This window comes from Macaca nemestrina, chromosome 8 (assembly GCF_043159975.1).
Source record: "Macaca nemestrina isolate mMacNem1 chromosome 8, mMacNem.hap1, whole genome shotgun sequence".
Lineage (NCBI taxonomy): Eukaryota > Metazoa > Chordata > Mammalia > Primates > Cercopithecidae > Macaca > Macaca nemestrina.
The window spans coordinates 40,959,092-40,977,627 of record NC_092132.1 but is presented as its reverse complement, the minus strand read 5'-3'; the positions used below and the strand labels follow the sequence as shown (position 1 = coordinate 40,977,627).

The 18,536-nt window shown below is 41.5% G+C and overlaps 1 protein-coding gene across 13 annotated transcripts in view; it reads right to left on the bottom strand.

Moving 5' to 3' along the window:
* The window catches only part of LOC105476005 (dihydropyrimidinase), a 94,858-nt gene extending 77,768 nt beyond the window's left edge, over positions 1 to 17,090 (bottom strand). For 5 of the 13 annotated variants that reach the window (XR_983777.3, XR_983778.3, XR_983779.3 and 2 more), the window contains exons 1-2: positions 16,734 to 17,090; positions 1,076 to 1,234 (exon numbers count right to left, since the gene is read on the bottom strand). Coding sequence is in view for 8 of the 13 variants with exons in the window: in XM_011731570.2 (XP_011729872.2) it covers positions 1,076 to 1,234; positions 16,734 to 16,997 (423 nt within the window). In the remaining 5 variants the exon portion in view is untranslated. The remainder of the gene's footprint in view (positions 1 to 1,075; positions 1,235 to 16,733) is intronic. The other 8 variants (XR_011606834.1, XM_011731572.3, XM_011731573.3 and 5 more) reach the window with 5 other exon arrangements.
* Positions 17,091 to 18,536: the final 1,446 nt, after the last annotated feature.

The following is an 18,536-nucleotide window of genomic DNA, read 5'->3' as shown; positions in this document are numbered from 1 at the left end:
GAGAGGAAGGGAGGCAGGGAGGGAGGGAGGTAAAAGAAGAGAAGGGAGGGGAGGGGAGGGGAGGGAAGGGAAGGAGGGATGATCCTAAAAGCATAAGAGTTCAGATGCATCACTAAAAAGGCATAAGAAAAACTAACTTTAGCTGTGGACTATAAACCTTGCTATTATGTTTGCTGAACTACCTGTTAAAGATTGATATTTGTTTTTGATTAACTTGCGGTCTAAAGCCCGAGTTTGTGGGGGACGTGAGACTATGTCCTAATGGTGAACTCTTTCTGGTAAAAAGATTGCTGAATTAAGGGAAATGTGGAAAAACATGTTGCAATTTAAATTCCAAGTAAAAATTTCTTCCAAAATTCACACACAAATTTATGTGGGAGGAAATCAACATATTTTAACATCTCTCAAACTTTCTTTTCTATCTAAATCATGTTATTTCTGCCATGCCCTGGGCAATTAGTGGGTATGGAAGGTTGCTTTAAGCTCTATTATGAAATGGTCTGGCCAGGTAGTAACATTAGCAGAGCAGGAAGATCACTCGGTCAAGATACTGCTAGGAGAAGACTCTGGAAACAGTCCAGGTCTGTCCCTTCCTCTCTAAAGAAGGCTCATGAGTGGGAAGGCAGGCTTCTAGTTCTAGAGAATTCTAAATTTAGAATTTCCTTGATTTTTTTTTGAGAAATTAAACATTTTTTATTGAAGTTCTAACCTGTGGGAAAATACTGTTTAAAAGATTCTGGGGATATTGAATTTAAGAAAAAGAGAAATCAGTATATTAAACACTACACTTAAAGCATTGATGATTCATCAATTAAATATTAAGAGAAGCTGTTATGAATGAGTGTAAAAGATTTATCCTATTGTCTTTATATGATTTTTTAATTTAGTTTTTAAAATTGATAATACTTTGCAGAATTAAAAATTCAAAAGATACAAAAGAATATGCAATGAAAAGTCTTCCTGCCAATTCTGTCCTCCAGTTATCTCGGAAGCAATCAACATCACCAGTTTCTTGCTCTTGTGCAGAGTGAGGACAAGAGGACAATGGGAACACATTGAAATTCAGGTGATTTACCTGGTCACTCCACCACGTCACTGCCACGTGAAGGCTGTAGTCACAGCAAACTTTGGGATCAGCCCAGCTTCGCCAGGTCTCGAAGGCCTCAATGAGGGAGCCACCTTTCTGAGGAATGGCGAAATCAATAATCATGGTGGTGCCTCCTGCGAGAGCAGCCTGGAATCATAAGAGGTTTTCAACAAATTAGCTATCAATTTCCTAGTTAAGTCATTTATCATCTTGAACAATGTGCATTTGTAAGCACTTGGGCAAACTCCATGGGTCCAGGAAATTGCAAAAAGATGCTGCCTGTTTAAATGACCCAGAAGGGCATGAATAGACTTTTCATAAATTAAGTTTAAACTATTAAACCTGCTGGAATTGCTTCTGCAAAAAGAATGTCATATCTGATAAGACGAAAATGGCTTTGACTCAAAGAAAACAGAGTGAGGATTGTAAAGAAAAATCAAAATGGAAAAGTGGAAAAAATGCACACATTTTTGTTCTTGAGAAGCGATATTCATTATTATAAAATTCCATTTTATTAGAATCCATCCTGATGAACTGTATCTCTAACTGTCCTGTGGTCCTCTCAGAATCCTGGGAGACTTACATGGTTCCGGTCTTGCCTCCATTCCCAGAAACCAACTGGTGACCCCTTTATCTTAGATTTGCACCTGTCCCTCTGTCCACTGCTACCGCCCTGGTCTTAGTTCAGATCCTTCTCATTCCTCACCTTAACTATTGTAAGAGTCCTGATTGATCTTCATCTCCCATTCCCTCCAATACAAACCCCTCATTGCAACGAGAGAGATATTTCCAAAGCACAAATGTGATCACTGGATTCCAAAGATGAAAACTGAGTGCTTCTCCCTGCCTCTGCACAAACTGGAATCTTCATAACATGGTCTATAAATCCCCGCATTCTGCCTCAACTTGCAATATACCCCTTAACACATTATATTACATTACATCACTGCTCATTTTAAAACTGTTACTAAATCACATGCCTTTGACGAATTATTTACATTGATTTCAATTAAGCTAAAATCACAAGATGGTTCATTGTTTTTAATTGTTGTATTCAGACACTGTAGGTGAAGAAAACATAGACAGGAGGGATGCTGGCACAGTGGCTTAGACCATGGACCTGGGAGGCTCACGGGCACCAGGGCACAAAGCTCAGCATCAACACTTATTCGCTGTGGTCATCTGAGCAATTTCTTAACCTCCGTGTGCCTTTAATTCGCCATCTGCAAAGTGAGGACAATTGTACCTAAACCACAGGCTTGATAGGAGGATTAAACTGAGGTAATGTATACAGAATGCTTAGGTCCAGGCGCCTTGGCTCATGCCTGTAATCTCAGCGCTCTAGGAGGCTGAGGTGGGAGGAGAGCTTGAGCCCAGGAGTTCAAGACTAGCCTGGGCAACACGGTGAAAACCCCATCTCTACAAAATTGAAAAATTAGCCAGGCATAGTGACACATGCCTGCAGTCCTAGCTACTTGGTAGACTGAGATGAAAGGATCACTTGAGCCTGGGAGTTCGAGGATGCAGTGAGCTGTGATTGTACCACTGCATGCAAGCCTGGGCAGCAGAGAGAGACCCTGTCTCAAAAATAAACAAATAAATAAAAATAAAGTGCTTAGTACAGAGTTTGATTCATGGTAAGTGCTTTATGAATTGAGCACTACTATTTCAGGATTAGGAATTTTTCCATCTTGACTATATCGTGTTATCTCATCACCAGAAATGTGGTCATGTTATAACACAGGAAGGGGCAGTGCCTCTGCCTCTCTTTCCAGCCCCCGCCACCCTCCCCCAGTGGCCTCCAGACATACCGGATGCCCCCATGTCCTACCTGATATGCCAACTCTATTCTACCCCCACTTTTCTTGCTTACTTCAATAGATTTTTATTTTTCCTTAAGTTACTTGACCCCACTCCAATTCTTTTTGCTCTCAAAATTTCACTTTTCGTACAGGATCTGGTACATTGTCTCCACCTTTAAATAACACTGCCTTATCTGTGGCAAAATCATACATATTTGCATTTCTTAAGAAAACCCTATTGATGTAATGAAAATACTAGGAAAAAAAAAATCCTCAGGCTTTGTATTTTTGAATACAGATTAATCTTCTTACCTTCTTCCTTCTTAAAGTGTCTTCCCAGTATGACAAGACATCCCTTGAGGATGAAGGACATTTTTCTAATAGAGTCTGCTGTTAATTAAAGCGTTAGAAGAAAGTCCTCTTTTAGCATCTACTGAACTAGAAAATCAAGCTTAAAGAACTATTCTTTCTATTCTTTCCCTATTAAAATCTACCATACACAGGATGTGGAGAAACTAGATAAACAGCTGGTGGGAACGTAAAATGGTACAGCCACTTTGGAAAACAGTTTGGAGCTCCTCTCACAGTTAAAGATAGAGTTACCACAGGACCAAGCAATTCCACTCCTAGGCCTATAGCCAAGAGAAATGAAAACATGTTCTCATAAAAACTTGCACACAAATATTCACAGCAGCATGATCCCTGATAGCCAAAAAGTAGAAACTATACAAGCAAAACAATACAATATCCATCGACTCATGAATGGATAAATAAAATCTAATATAGTCATACAATGGGATAGTATTTTACCATAAAAGAAAATGAAGTACTGACATACACTATGACATGGGTGAAGTTTGAAAATATGATGCTAAGTGAAAGAAGCCAGTCACAAAGATTATATATTGTGTGATTCTACTTATATGAAATGTCCAGAAGAGGCAAATCCATTAGAGCAAGTGGAACAGTGGTTGTCTGGGACTGGGTGGAATGAGGAGAGTCCAAGGTGATAGCTAAAGGGTATGGTGTTTCTTTTGGGAGTATCAAAAGTGTTCTGGCCAGGCACGGTGGCTCACGCCTGTAATCCCAGCACTTTGGGAGGCTGAGGTAGGTGGATCACCTGAGGTCAGGAGTTCGAGACAAGCCTGGCCAACATGGTGAAACCCCATCTCTACTAAAAATACAAAAATTAGCTGGGCATGGTGGTGGGTGCCTATAATCCCAGCTAGTAGGGAGGCTGAGGCAGGAAAATTGCTTGAACCTGGGAGGCAGAGGTTGCAGTGAGCCGAGAAAGTGCCACTGCACTCCAGCCTGGGTGACAAGAGCAAAACTCCATCTCAAAACAAACAAACGAACCAAAAGGTATTCTACAATTGATTATGGTGATGCTTGCACAACTCTGTGAATACACTAAAAGCCATTGTCCTATACGCTTTAAATGGCCGAATTGTATTGTAGGTGGATTCTATCTCCATAAAACCAGAAAAGGTCTACACATCCAAGCCATTATATGTAGCAAAGGAAGTGGTAGATTACACAAATAATTAGGCAATGATTCTGCCCTCAGGGTGTTTATAGGAGAAGCAGAAATATTGTAATAACAGGTAGCAAGTCTACTTTTATAATAAACAGTAGTATAAACAGTAGTATAAAAATCGCTAAAGGGAGGTAAAATTCGCTAAGCTCCCTAGAAGGGGTACAGAGAAAAGATGACTGGGAATTCAGAGGAGAGAAAGATCAACTCAGATCAGAGATGGCTTGGATTTCAATCAGGATTAGGACATACACGTGGAAGTTTCCAATTAAGTGTAATAATATCTGACTCACAGCAAGTGTTGTGATGCTGTTTTTGTGCACCATGATGCTCTAGGAACTACTCCAATGTTTTGCATATTTTAACCATCTCAAGAGCTCTACAGTAGGTGCTATGGTTAACTCCATTTTAGAGTGGTGAAAACTGAATGCAGAAAAACTAGATGACGGGTTGATGGGTGCAGCAAACCACCATGGCACATGTATACTTATGTAACAAACCTGCACATTATACACATGTATCCCAGAACTTAAAGTAAAATAAAGAAAAAATAAACTGAATACAGAACCATCAATAACCTGGCCAAAGTCTCATAGCCAGCAAGGGAACAATGGCAGGGTTGGAACCTGAGTCATCAGGCCCTAGAGCCTGAGCCTCCAGGAAATGTGAACTGCATGAGGAGGGGCTCTGAGGAAGAAGATCTGGGGGGAAGAGGTAGCAGCTCAGCAGAAAGTGTTAAAGGGCAGAATTAAGGTGACTGGGGACCATATAAAGTGGTGGTCCCAGAGGAGAAAGACAGGCAATGACTGTTTTTAGTTGTGAAGGGAGTCAGGTGAGGCGATTTGACTAGGATGAGTGAGAAGATGGCAGGCAAGTGGACAGAGGAGGAGGAGCATGATCTGCACTTAGGAGGGATGTGAATGAAGTGTGGAACATTCTGAGAGTGAGGTGCCTGGGGACGTGTCCACCTGGTGGCATTTGCAGACAGGAAGACATACAGACCTGTTTCCAAAGAGCATACAAGACTAGGAGAAAATGTAGGAGTGACCTGGTAGAAGATGCCACAGGGGTCCCGAGATTGGCCGGAATGGTCAGGGAGACAGAAGCCAGACATGATAACATGAGCCACAATAACATGCTTCGGAACATACCAATACTCAGCACGAACACAAAACCACACTGAGCCAAGATAAAATGTTTACAGTGGCTGGTTCTGGGTGGTATAATTCCAGGCCATTTAAATTTTCCCCTACTTAAAATTTATTTTCAATATTTTCTAAACTTTCTATTAAAATCAGAATTTTTATATGAAAAACAAATATCTTACATATAAATATATGACACAAGGCATATATATGTACAGTCATGTACCATAATGGTGTTTTGATCAATGACAGGACCACATATATGATGGTGGCCTCATAAGATCACAGTACCATATTTCTACTGTACCTTTTTTATGTTTAGCAATGTTTAAATACACATTTATTATTGTGATTGCCTATGGTATTCAGTAGAGTAACTACTGAACAGGTTTGTAGCCTATAAGCCACAGGTCATAGCATATAGCCTAGGTGTGTAGTAGGCTCTACCATCTAGGTTTATGTAAGTACACTCTATGATGGTCTCACAACCACACATTTGCCTAATGGCACATTTCTCAGAATGTATTCCAGCTATTAAGTGACACATGACCATATATGGTGTATAAATTAAATAGACAGAGCTGTTGATGGTCTTCTTACCAGATTGAAGATATGATAGTCAAAGGGCCACTCTTCTAACACTAAAGCAAATGAAAATTCTTGGGGCTACAATTTGAAAGCTCTTAAATGAGGGTTGATCACAAATGTTCCACCTTCCTAATTAACTAGGAGCAGGAAAGAGAGAGGAGAGGAACAGCCACTTATCGTTTGCTTCTTCTTGTTCTGTTTCTTATCCCCATTTTTATCTCCTTCTTCCCAACCCCAGACTGGGAATGAGTTTGGAGAAGCTGTATTGAATCGGAAAGGATGGCTGGGGCTGAATTTCTCTCAAATAGCTACATGAAGCCTAGTTATTTCCTTTGCTTTTATTCCTAATTGACTTCTTTCCATTTTTATTTGTCAGTTAGCCAAACAAAATGGATTTAGCTTTTCTAATCTTGGCTCACAAATCAATTATTTCAGCTCCTAATTACTTTTGCTGTTCTTCCTTATAAACCTTCCAATTTATTTAAAAAACTCTTTTAGGGGACAGGGGAGCCCATGCTGCTTCCAGAAGAAATGCAGTGGAACAGAAATTGAGATAAACTCTAACAGTGGGTCATAATGTTACACAAGATTTTGTTTAAGAATATTCCATCGTAAATTATTACTGAAAGTACAGTAGTTATCTCTTATCCAAGAGGGATACATTCCAAGACCCCCAGTGGATGCCTGAAACTGAGGATAGTATTGAACCCTACATATGCTATGTTTTTTCCTATATGTACATACCTATGATAAAGTTTAATTTATCATTGGGCACAGTAAGAGATTAACAGCAATAACTAATAAAAAATAGAACAAATAACCAGCATTGCTCTTGCACTTTGGGGCCATTATGAAGTAAAATAAGGGTGACTTGTGGGTGGCCACAAGCACTGCAATACTGTGACAGTTGACCTGATAACTGAGCCAACTACTAAGTGAGTGATGGGCAGAGAGCATCTACAGCATGATGCACTGGACAAAGGGAGGACTCACATCCCAGTCCCAGGTAGGATGGAGCAGGATGTCTTGAGATTTCATCACACTACTCAGGATGTTGTACAATTTAAAACTCATGATTGTTTATTTCTGGAATTTTCTGCTTAAGATTTTTGGACTATAGTTGACCTCAAGTAACTGCAGAAATTGAAACTGTGATTCAGGGTACACTACTGTATTCAAATGCATTTTCTCCCCTTTTATGGTGCCACCAAATTTTTATTTCTAAGCTTATCCTAAAACAAGTGACTTTGTTTCACTAAAATCCATCACAGAACCCGCACTACCCAAGTAAAACAAAAAGAAACCCAACAGTACGTTTGAGCCTTAGGGAGAAAAGTTCGTGGCTGAATTTCTAACTCTCTCACAATCATTGAAACCTATGAAAACAAGTTTCATGATCCCAACGTCTGTCCGAAATCCAGAAGCACACTCAGCTTTGTAAAGATGTCTTGCACATTCCTGTCCACGCTTGGCTTCTTGCCTCCCTAAGTTTGGAATATTAACCACACTATCATCCATCCCACCAGAAACTTAAGAGTTACGCTTGACACCCACTTTTCTTCCCTGTATCCCCAAATCCAATCTATCAACAAGACCCTGGAGGCTGTCTCCTATGAACTCCAGGAGCCTCTCCACTCCTGCATCTTCACCTCTACTGCCTGGTGCCACCATCATCTTCCCACAGGGCTAGCACAGTGAAGAAAGGAGAAGGGAGGGAAAACAGAAAGGAAGAGGGCCATAAAGAGGGTGTGTTAATGAGTAGATTACCACTGTGAGCAACCAGAGTTCAGTCCCCAGAAAATCCTTAGAGCAACAACATGAACACAACTCCAAGGTAGGAGGTATACCTACTATATGTCTGCCCAGCCATATCTGCCACTTCCCGTCTTTTACTGAGTTCTCTTTGCTCTGAAGATGGAGAAAAAGCAATTGTTGCTCAACCCATAAGATCCTGCATGACCTGAACTTTAGCTTTCTCCAAAGCTCTCTATTGAGTTGTTCCCTCTCAACTCATTCACTCCGCTCCACTGACTCTGTCCCTGCCTCTCTTAGGAGACCTGAGTTCTTTCCCATTTCAGAGAGAGACATCATTCATGTTCTTCCCTCCTCTACCCATTCCTGTGCTGAGTCCAAGCAATTCTTAACCCTGGATCATGCTGGAATAATACAGAAAGCATTTACTCCATTCCCCAGAGATTCTGATTTAATCAATGTTGTTTCATCTCTGTATGTTCTGTGCCCATTGCAGTACCTGGCACATGAATATTCTCTAAATGTTTGAAGGGGAAAGGAAGAGAAGGACCAGTGAATTTCCCCAAAAGTTAAGAGATGGAATAATTATGATGGTTCACTTTTCCAATAGCAAACTGGGAAACCTGTGTAAGTTGCGTGTTAGTGTGAAATGTCATTTCCCAAAAATATTGCTAGTCCTGGTCCTGGAGTTTCCTAGATCCTTCTATGAAAATATTAATATGGAATGTCAATGCAGACCACATCTGAAGGCTGAATGCTCAGGTTTTCCAAAGTTCGTTACCAAATCAGTGTTAACTAGGACTTTTAACAAACACAATTTTAATTTATTTCTGTATCTATGCCTCAAATAACTTCTTGACTTCTAAAAAAGATTACATTTTGTTTTACTTTCAGGTGAATTTTAAGGTCTTTGCTTTCATGTGTGAAAAATAGATCCTCAGGCTCAGGAACTCATCCATGACTATCACTATATAATGCAGTTTCCCTGTTAGGTGCAATGAAACATAACAGAAAAATTGAAGTGTCCTTTCTCAACTTGTTACTTGACATGTGAGAAGAAAGCACAAAGCAGTGTTGAGGCATAGATACTGGGCAGTTGCCCAGGCTCACTTGTCAGCCAAGTAAGCAGCTCAGAAACACAACCAGGTGATGCAGGCCACTGTGACTGATGACTCAGCAAAGGGGAAAATGCCAGATGTCACTGACCTCACATGTTTACTAAAAAATTGTCACAATCATCAAAGCACAGTCTATAAAGCTCAAACTTACTATATAAAATTTATTATCAAAGTCCAGACAGATTAGAGACCCATATACCTCTAGTCTGTTTACCACTGAGAACGAATACCATGGTTTTCATCTCTATAACCTCTGCACCAGCCACAATGCCTGGCACTTAGTGGGTTTCCAAGAAATACCTGTTGACTAAATTAATGGAACCTAACAGCCAACTTGAAAAATCCTTAGTTTGGGATTATTCCATAGTAGATGGCAGTTGAGGCTCTAGAATATGCCACTGTAGCATAAAGATTATTTTGAGCTCCAGATATTTGAGAATAGGTGTTGTTTTTTGTTTGTTTTCCTTAAGTCCCAAATCTGCTATAAAGCAAAGCCTCCCCAAAGACCTCAATTATCATAGATTCCCTCTCCAGGGGTTTCATACCAGAGACGATTGACTTATCACTAGAGACTTGGAAGCTGACACCATACCTAAATAGACATTGTCACAAAACTATCATATGTCCCATATCTCCTTCTAAGGGCCTATTTATCTTTTCTAAAAGTCATTTGTTTCCCTATGTGTCTTTTCTCCCCGTGACCGTCCCCTATTAAGAAGTTGTTTGTTTTTTTGCAAGTGCCTGCTCCGCCTTCCCTTATTCTGTTAAGATGGTGTAAAACCCCCAAAATCTAGCCTCCTCTTTGAGTCATATTTTGTCCAGGTGCAGTGGCTCACACCTGTTATCCCAACACTTTGGGAGGCCGAGGTGGGCAGATCACAAGGTCAGGAGATCAAGACCATCCTGGCTAACACAGTGAAACCCCATCTCTACTAAAAATACAAAAAAATTACCCAGGCGTGGTGGCGGGTGCCTGTAGTCCTAGCTACTCGGGAGGCTGAGGCAGGAGAATGGCATGAACCTGGGAGGCGGAGGTTGCAGTGAGCTGAGACTGCACCACTGCACTCCAGCCTGGGTGACAGAGTGAGACTCTGTCTCAAAAAAAAAAAGATGGTGTATAATCCCCCAAATCTAGCCCCCTCCTTGAGTCACATTTTTCTGTGAATTCCTACATATGCATGTGAATTTTTTTAATTAGTCTTTTCTTTTGTGAATCTCTCTTTTGTCAGTTTAATTTGCAGGCCCCCAATTACTAAACATAAGAGCGTCAAGGAAAAGATTTTCCTCCCTGACAGAAGCGTCATGGAAACCTTGATTTCTAGACTACCTCTCTCAGACATTGGTATCGTCTGGCTCTGTATCCCCAACCAAATCTCATGTTGAATTATGATCCCCAATGTTGGGGGAGGGACCATGTGGGAGGTGATTGAATCATGGGGGCATATTTCCCTCTTGTTGATCTCATGAGTGAGTTCTCTTGAGCTTCCAGAGGCCTCTCCGGTCATGCCTCCTGTACACACTGTGAAACTGTGAGTCAATTGAACCTCTTTTCTTTAAATATTACCCTGTCTCAAATAGTTCTTTATAGCAGTGTGAGAACAGACTAATACAGACATTGAAAACACCCAGACCAGACATGTGAGAGAGAAAACAAGGGGTGGAGGTGAATAGCATGCCAATGGAATATCAAAGCTGAAAGAAGGCAAGTTGTGGAATCTAAGTTCAGTGAAAGGATTCCTAACACACAACACCCTTAACAGAACCAAAACTTTAGTTAGCGTCAAGTGGTTTCAGTTAATCTTTGAGATTTTTTTGTGCTTCTTCTGATTAGTCTGAAGGTTAAGTTTGTAATCATTAAATAGCCATTCAAGGAAACCACGAAATTACAAACCCTCAAAGCTGGAGCATCTGAACTACTAATACAACACAATGGTTCAAAGCTCAGCCTTACCAGTTATTAAAGAGATGATCTTTTAAAGACAGTAAGGAGTGCTATGTTTTTCCTCTGAAATTAACATAGATTTTTTTAAAAGTCATTATCCAGGCTGGGCACAGTGGCTCACACCTGTTAATTCCAGCACTTCAGGAGGCTGAGGTGAGTAGATCACTTGAGCTCAGGAGTTTGAGATCAGCCTGGGCAACATAGTGAGACCCTGTCTCTACAAAAAAAAAAAAAATACATTAGCTGGGCATGGTTGCATGCACCTACAGTCCCAGCTACTCGGGAGGTTGAAGTGGGAGGATTGCTTGAGCCTGGGAGATTGAGGCTGCTGTGAGCTGAGATTGCACCACTGCATTCCAGCCCGGGTGAGAGAATGAGACCCCGTCTCAATAAAATAGAATAGAATAGAATAGAATAGAATAGAATAGAATAGGATAGGATAGAATAGAATAGAATAAAATAATGTCATTATCCAATATCGACCAGAATGCAGTGAAATGGGGATGATAATGGGCATATACACTGAAGAGCAGTTTGAACGAATGTACTAAACTCCTTTAAGATGTGTCTAATACTCATTGGCCCAGGCATTTTACTCTAAGGGATGATTTCTGAGGCAATCATCAAGAATGTGAACAATAATTTACATATAAGGATGTCTGTCACAGCATTGCGATATAGTGGAAAAAAACTGGAGATCACCAAAATGTTCATCATGGAGAAGATGAGAGCTGAACCATCAAAGTTTGGGGAAACAGGAAGAAAAATGAGTTTAAAACTTGGAGGAGAGGTCATGTTTGGTTTGGAACATGCTGAGTTTTGAGGTGCTTCTGGGATATCCAGGTTGTGATATCTAGAGACAGGCAGATATTGAGGCCTGATGCTTAAGGAATATGGAGGCTGGAGAGAGAGATCTGAGACTCAGCCTCAGAGAGGATAATGCGGCCACAAAATCACATTATCCAGTGGTATTTTAGGACGGGGGAAATGTTTAATGAACAAGGCTGACTCCAATCAGTATGCCCAATTTGGTAGAAGGAAACAAATGTTTGTTTATATGTCCCCCCAAAAAAAGAAATATCTAGAAGGATAGGGAGCCAAATGTTAAAATTATAGGTGATTTAAATATTATTTTTCTTTATATTCGTCTGCATTTTTCTTTTTTAAAAAAGCAGTTAATTCATTTAACTAATGCATATTGAGTGACTACAATGTGCCAGCATTTTCTTAAGGTCTGGATGATAAGTATATATTGTTTTTATAACTTAAGAAACTCTTTTTGAATTGCTCATCTAACCAATGCCTCATTTCACAGAAAAGAAAATGCTGACAATCCTGAGAGAGGAAGTTACTTGCCCAAGGTCACAAAATCAGCCCATACAGCTCCTGAAGCCCAGCCTGGAGTTCTGGAAAGCTATAGAAAAGGGGATTTGATTTGCAACCAAGGTTTTTGAAGCACAGCTCTTCCATAAGTTGCAGAAGCTCTATAAATACAACTGTAAATGCGTGGTGTGCTTAATCACATGCCTTACACTGCCTTGTAAGTAATCACCACAATGGCATTTTACCAAAAAGTTTCAAAGCAAAATAATGTAATTTCCTTTCTCAATAATTTTGAGAACTTTTTGTCCTTTACAATAAAGAAAAAAGAAAAGAGAAAAAGAGAAGTGTGTTGCATGGTTTCCCAATATTTAAAAAGATGTTCCTCCTGCCAGCTGCTGACACTACTGGGTTTTTAATGCAACTCCACCCACTCCGACCTGCATACACCTCTGAATATAAATTTATGTATATTTGAAAACTTGCCAAACTCTTATACTTCATTCTCTTATCACAGAATGTAATAAAAGCAAAGTCACAATTCTTTCAAATTTATTGAATTCATACTACCTATTGAATAAAAAATTCCATTGTCCTTCCTCATAGATATTGAATTATCTGAAGACCACTGTACATCTGGTATAGACCAACAAAATGAAATACGATTTCTTTAAAGCAGAACATTATTTCCATTAGTTACTTCAGAAAGCTTTTATCTGTAATTAAGCTAATCAATTACAGGCTTTAAACCAATCTCTGACATGAATTAGATTTACGAAATAAATAACCTTTAGTTAATGTATATTCGTTTTTAAAATTGAGTCCCATCACAATCTAGTGATCGATAAATAGAGTACCAGAAATAATATCCTTTTCTATTTGTCAGGTATTATAAATGATCAGCCTGCTGGATGTAGAATGCAAACAGCTATTGGTCTAACCTTTAGGGGCCCATCTCCTGAAAGCATAATATATCATTTTTACTTTATGTTTTTTCTGTACTTAAGGTCCATTTCTGCAGCCTTACAGATGATGTGGCTATAAATGCATGTATTATACAAATGCCTTATAAACCGAATACCTGCCGTGTATATTTATTTTGATAACCTTAACTGCCTCTAGCTTTAGGAAAGTGAAGAGCTACTGTCTTTTCTATGGATGACTCTGCTCTATTTTCGAGAAAAGATGCTTCACATTAACATGCAACTTATGTGGCTTTGTCATCTATCACTTGCCACCCTGACAAATCTGAACATTAGATGTTTTTTCAAAAGAACAGACATTAATAGGTAACAGCTTTAGCGATGGGTCAGGCAGTACTGAATTTGAAGAGTCACTCGATCAGTTACAGCCCTAGGTATACAACCTTAGACCTTAGGCAAGTAACTTAGGTTTCAGTTTCCTCAATTGTAAAAAAGTAGACAATGACATCTGGGATTTTTGGAAGATAATGCATAATTTATGACATTGCCTGGTATGCGCTTGATAAAATAGATGGTACTTAAAGGTATAAATAAGAAGATGTTTTTCAAGTTTAACATATCATACAACCAGTATTTACAAAAGGCCTATCTTTGTCTCTAGCTGCCCAAAACAAACACCCACCAACGTTGCTTTGGGGATTATTGTGAAGGCCAGGAAAGAAGACAGAATAACTCTATAATGCCCTTCTTCCAGAATTCAGGCCAATACTGTAATGTTCATGTTTATCTATACTTCCCCATCTGGTTCACTTTATGAAGCCTCAGTTGTTTCTGGGGGTGGCAGTGGTTACCTTTTGGGATCCTACCAACTGACTCTGAAGTAGACTACTGCAATACAGCCCCTTTGTGAGTACTGTTTAATATTCAACAGGAATTTGGTATTTGCTAAACCTTTGACCTTAGTATCTCTGACCATATCGTTTTCTGCTTAAGATCCTAAACTCACGAAGAACATGTTTTTGTTTAATGTTTTCACAACTTTTAAGTACAGAAATGCTTAGAGGATCGGCTGGTGGATAAATCCTTTGAGATGTTGACAACAACATACTATACCCCATAAGGACCTACATTCTCAGTTAAGAATTGTAAATCTCTCTAAACTAGAGAATCCCAGAATGGCTAAGGAACAGATAGAAGACCAGGAAGACCCCACTTTCCAGGATCTTGGAGCATGCAAAGATAATCTTGAGAAAGAGAGGGAATGCCCCCTGCCCACAGCATTCCAGTTCTCTTATTTGCTGCTTCATCTGGACGGCAGAAAGAGAATGAAAGTTACTGCTCAGCTATAAGAGGGAGAATGATGCTAGTGGTCAGAAATAGCAGCTCCCCACCTTGCAGATGGGAGTGTTCAATGGGATGCCCTGCCATCAGCAAAGGACTTCGTTAATGATAAGTCTATGACAATAGAAAGGGCTTGCGCTATGACTGCAAGTTCTGACATTTTAAATACAGGTGTACACACACAGACACATGAACAATATGATCTCAATTATGTAAAATAGAGCATATTAAAACATGTAAAGGCAATGCACCAAAACATTGGCTGTCACTGAAAGGGAGAGTATTATTAATGTTTTTCTTCTTTTTACTTTCCTATTATTTTTCCAATTGTTTCCTATAATCACATATTGTTTTGATAGCTAAAAAATTCATTAAAATGTAAAAATAAGTTCATTCAAATTTAGTGCATATTACTTTTTAGCAAAAGGGAAAATGAATACACAAAACAAAGTTTGCCAATTTTTAAAGCAGACAATGATCTATTCTACAAAAGACTTTATTGACATAATGATAAAGGTTGATAATTAGTAATCAGGGAGAAGCTTTCCAAATGGCGATTTGAGCAGCTTGCCCAGATCCTTCTCTCTGGGTCAAATCTACCTGCCTTCCTTTTTTTCTGTTAAACATTCCTGTCAATCATAGAGGATTGGGGAACTTGGAGAGGGGGAAGTGTAAGGAGAGCAAAACTGTCAGAAATCAGTATATGAATGAAGTAGCTATCACCAAAACTGCTTTGAAAGACCGTCAGCCTGTCCATAGTAACATGGGAAGAGAAAGACAGAGAGGGATTGAGGGGGTGGGGGGGAGAAGGAAGGGAGGGAGCGATGGAGAGAGGGAGCGAGGAAGGAAGGAAGCCTACTATACACTGGACTTAATAGCCCAACTTGTTTCACACATCAATGTGTGGTCCAAGTGAAAAGCCAAGGCCTTTAGTGTATCAATACACCTTCACTTTGGAAGGAGCCATTTCTCCCAAGGCAGCTCAAAACACAGGACTCAAGGAGGGTGTGGGCTTTACTTTAGCCCAAGTGCTGAGAATAGAATTTTCACTCTATGTTCCTGTAAAGCTGCTCTGTTAGTCTCTCGATCTTGCATTGAGGAGGTTTGCAGAAATGTTGCAGGGGTGTCCAATCTTTGGCTTCCCTTGTCTTGGGCCACACACAAAATATATTAACACTAACGACAGCTGATGAACTAAGAAAAAAAATTGCAAAAGAAAAAAAATCTCATAATGTTTTAAGAAAGTTTATGAATTTGTGTTGGGCCACATTCAAAGCCATCCTGGGCTGCATGCCGCCTGCAGGTTGGACAAGGTTGGTAAGTTTCCTTTCATTGACCCAAACTTCTAGGTCTTTGTATCTAGAGAAACCCAAGCCTACCTCCACCTGGGGAGTGGTGATCTGACTGCCCTCCTGCAACATCAGTAAAACTATGGGTACTTCAGCAGCAAGAATGCTGTGTCCCCAGAACAAGTGGGATGGAGAAAAGAGCCTGTGAGGCTGCGTTGGTGTGTGTGAGTGCTGCGAGGTCGTTTCCGGAATACTTTTTCTTCTAAACCCTGGTCGGGGCTATATTTTTTTCTACTGGGGGTGGGAGTGGGGGCAGAGGGTAGGGGACGGGAACGTGAACACAGTGGGCATCTAGCCCACTCAGATACATCACCCGCTACACTGCTCACTTTGAGTCAAGGCTGTAACTCCCAGGTGAATGGATTTTTCATTTGGTTTTGGCTGGGGATAAAGGATGGGTCGAAATGGTTGGAAGAAATGACTGGGACTGCCTACTTTTAAAAAAGATTCTAAAGAAGGTATGGAAGATTTCCGACTGCCACAGAACACCAATCAAAATGGGGTGGCGGGGGGATTTGGGGAGTAAGCGGTATAGAGAAATGAGGTTAAGGGGATGGCCTTAAACTCATCAAATTAACCAAAGGGAGGAGTCGAGGGCGTCTGGTTGAGCCAAGGCTGCTGGGCTGCTGCCCAGAAGGGGAGCCTGCAAGGGACCCCAGCGAAGAGAATCTGAGTCCCCTCTGACACCCGCCGGGGCCGCGCTCCTTCCCGCCCACCCAGCCCCTCGGCACCGCGCTGCGCGAGGTGGCCCTGCTGGGGACCCCGGGACGGCTGGAGAGGCTGCCTGAGGCTCCGTGGGTACCGCGGGGCGGGGTCGCGGCGGGGCGGGTACCTTGGTGCCCTGGTGGAAGTCGTCGATGGACCGCGAGCCCATGAAGGGGAACTCCATGTGCGTGTGTGTGTCGATGCCTCCGGGCAAGACGAGCTTGCCGGCGGCGTCGAGGACCCGCAGCCCCACAGGAGCGCCCCCGGGAGGCGGCAGATCGTGCCCAAGCGCCCGCACCACGCCGTCCTCCACCAGCACGTCGGCCACCTCGGAGAAGTCGTCGTTGACCACGCGACCCCCGCGGATCAGGAGCCGCGAGGGCGCCGCCATGGCAAGGGACGCGCCGGGTCCTACCCGGCCCGGGATGCGCGCAGGGGCTGGGCTGGGCTGGCCGGGCTGGGGGTGCCCTCCTGCAAAGTTCCCACCGACAGCCCCCGAGCTCTGGCCCGGGCCGCAAATCCGGAGGACGGCGGCCTGGCGGATTTATGACCTGGCCGCACATGCGGCTCCTCCCCCGGGAAGGCTGGGCTGGAGCCCAAAGGCCGGGATTGAAAAGGTCCGCATGGTCCTTTCACACTCAGATCCCAAGTGTTCTGCGCCCTGAGTCGAGGTATCCACCCAGGCTTCGGAGTCATTGGAAGGGAAAGATCTTGGAGTTTTAAGAGAAAGGGACATGCGTTTTTCATCGTAAGATTAGGCGCCTGAGGGAAAGAAATCCACCTCATTCTTCCCTTGGTTGGGGGTGTGTTTGTACCAAAAGACAGATCCAGAGGGAGAAGGAAAGCAAGAACCATCACCAGAAGTAGCAACAAAAATACCCAAACACACCCAAGCCAGAACAGAGCCACTCGATCTGGCTTTCCTTTTAAACGTTCTTAAGCCAGGAGCAAATTATCATATAATCCCAGTAATTGGCAGACACAGGGAAAGATCAGAGTAAAATATTTAATCTATTTGAAATAAAACGACTTGGTGCCAACTATTCTCCACATTTTAATGATACAACACATATCAGCAAGTGTTTCTTGGAAAATAACTGGTACTGTAACTCTAAAGATTTCGATTTCTACTCCCAGCTTTTCCACAAAACCAGTTTAGAGATCTTCAGTTAAATCTTTTATTCTCTTGGTTCCTCAGTTTTCTCATATATAAAACTGAGTAATACTTGTTCTTGCCTTCCAGATTTGCTTTGAGAAGCAAATATGATGATGGCTGTGAATACACCTTAATAAAGTGGGAAGCACCATGCAAATTCACTTAAATATTGGTTTTGTAAGGACTACAAAGCTGACTAGGGGGATTGGTTAGAGGGCTAAGTGAGAAAGATAAACCACATTTCCACCCTCAAGTAGCCAACAGCCAACAGTGACACACATACATATTTCAATATATAAAGCAGAACATTATATATTTGAGAAGGGATAAAGATAAGAATTTAGAGGAAAGAGTGAGTTTATTTCTGGCTTAAAGAAATCAGATATGGAAGATTTGTGAAGAGATATTTGAACTAGGATACAGAGAATGTGAACACGCAGAGATGAGTGGTGGAAAGAGGACATGGTACTCCAGGTAGAGTGAACACAGTGTGTAAAGGCACAGAGAGGATGAAGGAATGCACTCCCTGTGATTAAGCTACGAGGGATAGGCTTACACTGAATCCTGGACCATCCCTTTGCTTATAGGGGAGGAGGAGGAAGAAGAGACAGAGTGGTCAGAGAGAAGGGAGACCACAGGTCTATGTGATGGAAGACAGGAATGCAGAATTTTAAGAAGGGCAACAGGATGGAATCTTGCAGAAGGGTTATGAAAGGTTGTGGGGAGGTGGGGTGGACATCTGCTGACCAGACATGTATTCTCATCCTTATTCTG